At 50.4% G+C, this 8,806-nt stretch overlaps 1 protein-coding gene across 2 annotated transcripts in view; it reads left to right on the top strand.

The window, feature by feature from the left end:
* The first annotated feature begins 247 nt into the window (after positions 1–247).
* Positions 248–8,806, top strand: part of LIPG (lipase G, endothelial type) — a 22,408-nt gene continuing 13,849 nt past the window's right edge. Inside the window, exons 1-4 of one of the 2 annotated variants that reach the window (XM_081801250.1) lie at positions 248–606; positions 3,428–3,609; positions 5,251–5,430; positions 6,541–6,652. In XM_081801250.1, coding sequence (XP_081657376.1) covers positions 510–606; positions 3,428–3,609; positions 5,251–5,430; positions 6,541–6,652 — 571 coding nt within the window. In that variant the 5' untranslated portion in view covers positions 248–509. The remainder of the gene's footprint in view (positions 607–3,427; positions 3,610–5,250; positions 5,431–6,540; positions 6,653–8,806) is intronic. The other variant, XM_081801251.1, reaches the window with a different exon arrangement.

Here is an 8,806-nt window from a genome sequence, read left to right as displayed (position 1 = left end):
GCGGTGGCGGGAGCTCGGCTGCCAGCCAAGCGGGCGGGGTTGGAAGCGAGGCCGCGCGTGCGGAGCGTCCACGCGGTGGGTGTGCTGCGCTTCATTCAAACTTTGGGGAGTCTCGGTTCGGGCGTCAGCGAAGGTGTGACCAATCAGAGTCCGGGGACGGGAATAAATTATGCAAATCACCATCTGGCGATGGGTCAGATGACTCCCATACTTTAAAAAACTACCTCGCCGGGAGTTCGAGGAGTGACAGCGGCAAGTCCTGGCTTCCCGGGCGGGCGGCACGGGTGAGAGCAGATCCAGTTCAAGCCCCTTCATACTCCCCGCCACTCCCCGCGGCTCAGATTAGCCAAACTTTCACTCCCACCTTCACCTTCAGCTGGCTAAGGCCACCGCTCTCTGGCCAAGAGAGGGCTGCCCACTGCGGGTCTTACCCGCGCGGACTGCCAGAAACCCCGAGAGGTGTTCTCTTTTTCAGTCCCGTTTCGGGGAAGGGGGTGTGGCGGGGAAGGATGCGAAACTCCGTTCCTCTGTTCTGCCTCTGGAGCGTCTATTGTTGCTTTGCCGCGGGAAGCTCCACACCCCCTGGTCCGGAGGGATGGCTGCGAGGTAACGTGCACTTATTCTTATTCCCCTCCGCCCCATCCACCCACTCCCAACTTTCCTGTGCCACGTCCCCTCTCTGTCTTGCCGACCCCTTTCCAGCCCCTCCTGGTGCCTGCGAAACCCTCTTGCCTTTCCCACTGCCCAGTCGCTCCTCTAATCAGCTTTGCGGTTCACTTGTTCCTTGGCGCTTCTGACGAGGACATCCCCAGAAAGGCATCCGAGAGGCCGCCGGCGGGCGGGGGCGCTGGCCCGCGCTCACCCTCTCGCCCCACCCCCTTCCATGATAAGGTTCCCTGGATGGGTGCCGTCCAACCAGCAGAGTGGGCTGACGACGGCTCTTCAACATTGCCCTTTGCGAAGCAAGAAGGTTGTTAGAGCTAAGTCGCCTGGTGCCCCTCCTTCTAAACTGGGTGTAGGTGTTTGGAAAGTTAGGGGGGCAGGGTAGCTGGCTGTGGTTTGATTAGCGCTTGCAGGGAGCATTTGGTGAGTAACGTGGGGGAAGGCTGCGGGGCTTATTCCCCCAGGTGGCGGGCCTCCTCCTCCCCTACACCCTTTCCAATCACCACTCTTCCTACCTACCTCTCTTCACCTTCCTCCTCCTAGATGCTGGACTTTCTTCCTTCTGAGTTCTGTATGGCAGTCTCTTCCATTAGAGGAAGCCTGCCCTGGTGGAATGAGGGTAGGATCACCCATCGGGGGTGCCAAGTCAATTAGTTATGCAGGGGAGAGGGGAGATCCCCTAAACTCCACCCCATTATCTCATTTTCTACTCTTCTGCTGAGGTTGAGCCATCATGGGCATGATGTTGGCCCATGTCAGTTTATGTACACGAGGGCAGGTTAATTTGAATGAATGGGAAAGCTTTGCTTTACTCACATCTCTAGCTCCTCTCTTGTAAAGCGCTAAGGTTCCTTCCAACTTCTGTGTTCCGTGATTCTGAGTATTCGTGGGCTATTCTTTCAGTTGAGAAAGTAGTTATTGTGCCTGCTTAGTGCCTCTTCTGGGGGTGGGGGTTGGATACAGCAATGAACAAAACAGATGAAGACCCCTGCCTCATGGAGCTTACATTTCAGTAGTGGGAAGACGGACACCAAACTAATTAAAATATATAAGTGATGCTCAGTAGGAGAAAAGTAAAGCAGAGGAGGAACAGGGTGTTGGTGGAGAAGGTGGTCAGGCTTTTAATCTGTGGTCAGCCTTCCCTGTGAAGTTGACCACCGAGCAAGGAACTGAAGGACGTTAAGAGAATGAGCCGTGAGGGCACATGGGTGAAGACCAATCGTAAAGTCCCAGAGGCTGAACTGACCCAGGCTGAAAGTAGTAGGAATGAAGCTGGAGAACTCTGGGTCAGGCCAGATACTCAGGTGAACGTTTTATGTCAATATGTGGGTTTATCCACAAATCTGTCCCAGGAAGCCAGAAGACTTTTGTCCTTTTCTCCTACAATTCCCCATCTGGTCTCTGTGAATGGCTACCTGGGTGGGAATTGGAGAAGCAGACTATTTTTGTCCATGGTTCAAATTTCTGCCGTCTGGAGCTTTTGTTCATTACTTTAATGACAGTTAACCTGAGGTCTGCTCATGTATATTTAGTTGCATTTTCTGGAACCCTATCCTTTTACATCTGGTGTATTCTTTTCCTCCCCATCGCCACCTTCTCTACCATTTTGGTCTCTCCTTCCGTGATTCCATTTGCTTCTTAACTCTGGGATAAATGAAACTCCTGGAGTGGTCATTTGGTATTTTTTTCCTTGATCTCTGGGTGACAGGAGAGTTCGATTTGCTAATTTCCTAAGCTGTTATCAAGGGATAGTTTCCTGGATGGCTGGAAGAATGCTGGATGGGGTTCGTTTATGACTGTCCATAATAGCGCGGTGATGACAGTGCTTCGAGTTAAGAGGCCATAGGGACCTCAGTAACATCTGCCGTATTTTGGGAGCTGGGCGCTCTGTGTGAGCAGTGGAGTGGGAAGGAACGGTTTTGCTGCTCTTATGAATTTCCCCTACGGCTTCAGTCATTTATTTAACAAACTAGAAGAACATCTGGCCCATGTCTGGCATGGCAAGGAGTCCTGAGGATGCAGGAGGTCTTTGGAGTAAGTGCTGGAATCCAGCTGGGAATACTAGGGGAAGCCCACTGTATGATAGTTGATGGCTTCTTATCTCTAATTTAAAATCCAGAAGCTTTCAAAATTGGAACATTTGTTTGGTAATTTGTTTGGCAGCAAGACACGGCCTTACCTGCCCTGAACTCATTTGGCCGCAGAAACGGACCAGAACTGACACGAGGCTATCTATAACCTTTATTTTTGCCCTTGAGTGGTGAGTGGTTGTGTGTTTCCTTGCAGAAATATTCATGTGTTTGATGATTGGGGAATGCCCCAGACCGCACTGGGGATGTCACATACCACATAGCTTACGTCCCAGAAGGCCTTTCTAAAATCTGAAACATTCCGAATTCTGAATCTCAGTTGGTCCCTAGCATTTCAGGAAAAGAAGTGAGGACCAAGTAGTCACTTGAGGGAAGGAGAACTCGTTTGATAGGGAAGAGGAAAGAAAAACTAGAGACACCTGTTTATTTCAGAGTCACAGTAATTCATAGTAATTAGGACTCGTGACTAACTAATATTCTTCAATATGGAGATGTCCCTTTATCATATCTTTGCAACTCTTCTGGGAAGTGAGGAGAAAACATTCGGCAGATATAAACACTGAAACCCAGAGGATTAAGTAATGTGCTCAAGATTGAACTAGAACTAGACCCCAGGTCTCTCACTTGTCCAAGCCCCCGCCAGATGCACACACGTTCTGTTCTTTTTCCCCCAGAGGAGCACCACAAATCCGGGCATATACAGGTTGCTGCCAAATCTCCTGTGAGATTCAACCTCCGCACCTCTGGGGACTCAGACCATGAAGGATGCTACCTCTCCCTGGGCCACAACCAGCCCTTGGAAGACTGTGGCTTCAACATGACAGCCAAAACCTTTTTCATCATTCATGGATGGACGGTGAGCCCCAGGGGAGGGAGCTCTGCAGCTCGACACAAGATTTGGTTTCCTTTGTTTTGGTCAATTAAAAAGAAGACTGGTGTTTCCCAATTCTGCTCTCTCTCTCTCTCCCTCTTTTCTTGTGGGCTGCTTGTGTTGCAGACAGCTGTGAAGAATGTAATGGGCACTTCGCTGAGGGGGCAATATGGACTCCAGCAGGGTGGTATTTAATGCTGGGCTTTCAGAAAGTGGCTCTCCTGAAGGCAGCAGCCCAGCTCCACTGGCTCTTAAGGGGCCTTCTAATTACACTTAATTACATTGGTCAACCACTGCCTCCCGGGGGCCGTGCCTCCTAAGAGCTGAGCTGAAATGCAGCAACTTGACTGGCTCTGAGAGTCTATGCAGAGCCAGCTGGCCTGGATTGCTGGCCGCCGTTGGCATGGTGCCCTCCTGTTTGCATAGAGATGGCTCTGGTTAAAGGCATTGGTGCTCTTTATGTGCCCTAGCTGAGCAATTCACATTGAAAGGCCCATGACAAACTTCAACAAAAAAGGGCTTTAATGCTCGGCTTTAGAAGCTTTTGACCAGCGAGGGGTTTATTCATTCGTATAATGATGGTCTGTAGGAAAATGACACTATTAAGTGAGCAGGTTTCTGCCTGGGCTAATTGGGAGGGGACATTCCTCCTTTTAATGATGAGAAATTCATATCCGTTAAATGCTTTCTGGGTCTTTAGGTCTATCACCAACTGCTGGGGTCAGGCCTGGGGGTGGGGGGTGGGGGGTAAGTGCCTATCTACCTAATGTGCCTGCAGAGATGGTTAGGGGCTTGGCTATCCATCCTCATCCCACAGCCTACAATTAGAATCATGCAACTGAACCTTTTTAAGGCCCTTGTCAAAATGCAAATACAAACTGCCTGCAACTTACAAATGGGTTGCATTCCAGAAAGTTCTTTTGTAATCTGTTTGGAACTTGGAACAGCAGTTTCCCATAGAAGCAAGATTGTAAATGGCGTTTGGGTTCCCAGGCCAGGCACAGAAAATCTATTTATCTAATAATGTACATGTGGATAGGTTTAGAACTGGACCTAGGCACTATTTATAACTTTGTTTCTGTGGGAAAATGTGTTCTGAGTTCTAATTTGGGATTCCAAGGAGAGATCTTCCCTACTCTGGAATCGAGAGGGATGGCAGAGATAAGCTGTGGGAAGGGGTCATCTGTTAACTCTGCGTTTGCCTAGGAGACAGCATCTCCTTGCATCTCTGATAGAGAAGCTAATTCTCCAAGGCAACCCTTCCCAGCTGCCTTTTGGCACCACGTGCTTATCTGTGATAGGGACTCTGGCTAACCCCAGGCCAGAACGGCCACCACCACTTATGTCATAGTGGCCCTACTGGACAGTGGGTGGCAGCCTAAGACACCAGCGATGGAAATTTTGATGGGAAAAAGCAAGACATAAAGAGCAATGGGAGACCCAACACTCACGTAGCAATCCTGGCTGTGGCCGGCCCTGCTCACGTGCAAAGGTTTGGAGCCTGAGGAGCCATTGTGAAAGTTCTGGAACTGGCTGGGGAGAGGGTCATGGAACTGAATTCCATATTCATTCGGATTTCTGAAACCCATAAGAAGAATTTTTTTAAATGCCCTGTTTTCTTTGCAGATGAGTGGCATGTTTGAAAGTTGGCTATACAAGCTGGTGTCAGCCCTGCAGATAAGAGAGAAAGAAGCCAATGTTGTCGTGGTTGACTGGCTTCCCCTGGCCCACCAGCTTTACACGGACGCGGTCAATAACACCAGGGTGGTGGGACACAGTGTTGCAAGGATGCTCGACTGGCTGCAGGTAACCGCTCTTAAGAACAAGATCTTGAACCCGAAACTGCTTAAGAGAATACAGCTCAGACTGGGTGACAGTGAACTCCAGGAGTCTAAGAATGTCTTTGGGATTCAAATTTTTACTGAATTAAGTATTGCTTGAAATGCTTGAAAGCTGGAACTTTGGAAAGCGTTTTAGTTATTGATGTATCTCTGGATCTTGCCTGTTGCTTTATTTGCCGGAGGAAAATTCGCCTGATGGGTCATTCCTCGCTGATGCCCTCAGGTTGGGAATAGTCAGGAGCCAGGACCAGCATGAAATCTTGAAAACTTACTGAAGTCCGCTCTTTTCCTCTGAAGGGTGGCTGTCCTCAGGGGAAGGAGAAGTTTGGTTCCAACAAATGCAGTCTAATTGGATGCTTAAAATATTAAGTGTGGAAAGCAGATCTCGAGGTCTTACATTTACTCTCTATAGGTTAATGATTTGCCTGAGATCAGTGGACTTACCCGGAGGCAGGGGTGTACTGGCAAAGTGACCCCATGATCTGGGCGATTCCAGTCTGATCTTCCTTTTGCCCATGGAATCGGATGACTCCTGGCAGCAGTCTGGTCAGGGTTCTCAAGCCGTACCCCAGTTCTCTGCCTGGGTTGTTTTGTAGAGCTGGGTTTCTGAGCTGTGGGGTCCAGGCCCCACCTCCTCACCCTGCCAGCGAAGTGCCCTCTCTCTGGGTGGCTTTGCGGTGAGCAGACCAGCAGCTCCTGGGGCCTAAGAAGTGGGGAGAGAGTAAGCTCCTGCAGCCTGTGGCTGGCGCTTAGTGTCCAGTGAGTCGGGTGCCTCCCATAGTGCCCGAGGGAATGGAAATGTAGCCCAAGGGTCAGGTATGTAGCTTCCAGTCATAACCTCCACCCTGCCCTCAGCACTTGGCATTTAAAGTGCCGTAAAGTCCTTTTGCCCTCCCCTTCCCTGGCTGCATCCCATCCCTGTCTCATTGACAGCAAGGCGGGCGACGCCCTGGCCAGTCTCTGTCCCCGGTTCCCCTGGCTCTTCCTTGTGGCCATAGGATTGTTGAATTGCTGGTGACCCTGTGGGCTCAGGACCACACACTTCACTCACAGTCACTTTTGTGACTTCCCGCAGGAGAAGGATGATTTTTCTCTCGGGAATGTCCACTTGATCGGCTACAGCTTGGGAGCTCACGTGGCTGGGTATGCTGGCAACTTCGTGAAAGGCACGGTGGGCAGAATCACAGGTAGGATCTGCTTCCTGCGCTCTGGGCTCACCCCCAAACTCCCTCAGCCCCCCTGCCACGCTGGCTTTTCTGAACTGGAGCGCTCCCGCAGAGGCAGCACGAGGGAGCCATGGAGGGTTAGCTTTGGAACGAACCCAGAGGGTATCTAATCCAGAGCTTTCCAGTGTTCTCTTTGGCCACAGAGTCCTTCTTACAAGTTGAACTTGTGTGGGACCCTGATACATGAAACAGATAAAAGGGATATTCTGGTCGCAGCTAGATAGATGGTGGGTAGTGCTTACTTTGCTAGGGGGCCTTGCCCTTACGCAGAGAAATCTCAGGGCCCCAGAACATCAGGGAACATAGTTTGAAAACCACCTGTCTAGTCGGACAGGCAAGGAAATGCCCAGGGGCAAACAGCTAATAACTAACGTGCAGAACTGGGGTGGATCCTGACCTGTGAACCTCTGAGGCTCGCTCCATTGTCTGCCAGCGATGCTCAGGGAAATGACAGAGTGGCGGATTCTAGTAGTTTGCTTTAGTTCTATTTCATCCATCAACAGCCTTTTCCCAATGTTTTGCGGGCACGTTTATTAGTGGTAATTATCTGTTTAGAATGGATGCTTCAATTTTGTCATTAAAGAGGCCGTTCTGATGTTGGTACCCAGGTCGTCAATGAAAAAATTGTGTTTTCCATCTTGGTGAGCTTCTGATGTGTGTTTGGATTAAATCATTTAATGATTTGAAAAGTGGGAAAGATTTTCTTTCCCATTTTTGTGCTTCCTCTAGGCTGAAATTAATGGCAAATTTGTTGCCCTAAACTTTTATCTTCCTTCCAGAATTCTTTGATTCATCTTCACTCCCAGCTTCCCTCTCTCCTCCAAAATACCAAGGGCCCAACTGGTCACCTAGAAAGAAAGATTTGATCAATTTCTTTCCCGGCAGTGTTTTTATTTTAAAACAGGGAAGAAGGGAGTCCTTAACTAACAAACGATTTAGTAAAGCTTCAGGTTTTAGCACCAAGCTGGTGGGGTAGATTTATTTGTGAAATTTTATTGGCTCACCTCCAGTCGTCCCTGGGCTTCAGTCTAATGTACACACACACACACACACACACACACACCCGTGCACACACTCCTTTAGGTCCAGTTATTTGATTTAGCATAGCCTGAGAGCCTCGTTTTTGTTTATCAAGCCTGTGGGGCCTGAGCGTCCAGGTGGACCATGATTGTGTGGCCACGTGACTGCTCATTAACCCTTTGCTGGTGCAAAGCTGTTCAGCTGTAAGCCACTCTGGGTTCCATTGTCTGAGCAGCTCCCCCTGGCCCCCAGTGAGAGAGAGGCATGATGTTCAGAGCCAGACCAGCCTTGTTCAAACTGCAGCACATACAAGTATCGCATCCCCATCCCCCCTGCCCCCCATGAGGGTCGTTGGCTGCAAGGACAAGCTGCAGATCCTCCCGTTCCTTCTCTCTGAATCTGAAATGAGATGGGGCTAGGGAAGAGTTTTCCAGTTCTCTCCCCCTGCCTGTTTGGGTGGCAGCTGCTGAGATGCGGGCTCTGGGGCCGAATGCTAATCAGTGCTCTGAGCCGTCTGCATGTCCGGAGCACGCCCCTGTTCTCCAGCCTTTCTCTGTGCGCCGGGGCTGGGTGAGCACGGTGGGAAGGAGTACCCTCTGTCCAGTTGCCAAGCGGCCCTTCAGAGGGTATGTGGTGCACCTGATGCGGCTGTTGTGCGTGTCCAATGCGGGAGGAGTGCCTACTCTCCTCCCCTCCCTCGGTAGACTTCACATGGGCCTGGGAACCAGGTGGTCCCAACTAGTAGAAGGACCAGACTGCAGCTTGTGTGGGGTCCTGAGACCCATGATGCCGCTGTATGGGGGCCAACAGGGGGACACCTGAACCCTAGTCTCGCTTGGATTGGAGCTGTGGACGGGGGTTGCCAGAGTTTTACCTTCTTAGGCTTTTGAGAGAATTCTGTGAGATACCAGGGAAGAGTTTGTAGATTTCTAATCGACCCTGTGTCTAGTTAGTTACAAATAAGCAAGCAGATTCATTCGTTCCTTCAAGAACTATGAATTCAGGGCGCCTGGGTGGCTCAGTTGGTTAAGCGACTGCTTTCGGCTCAGGTCATGATCCTGGAGTCCCTGGATCGAGTCCCGCATCGGGCTCCCT

This window comes from Leptonychotes weddellii, chromosome 13 (assembly GCF_054177405.1).
Source record: "Leptonychotes weddellii isolate Sample4059 chromosome 13, ASM5417740v2, whole genome shotgun sequence".
NCBI lineage: Eukaryota > Metazoa > Chordata > Mammalia > Carnivora > Phocidae > Leptonychotes > Leptonychotes weddellii.
Note: the sequence above shows the minus strand (reverse complement) of the source record. Positions and strands in the feature narration are given on the sequence as shown.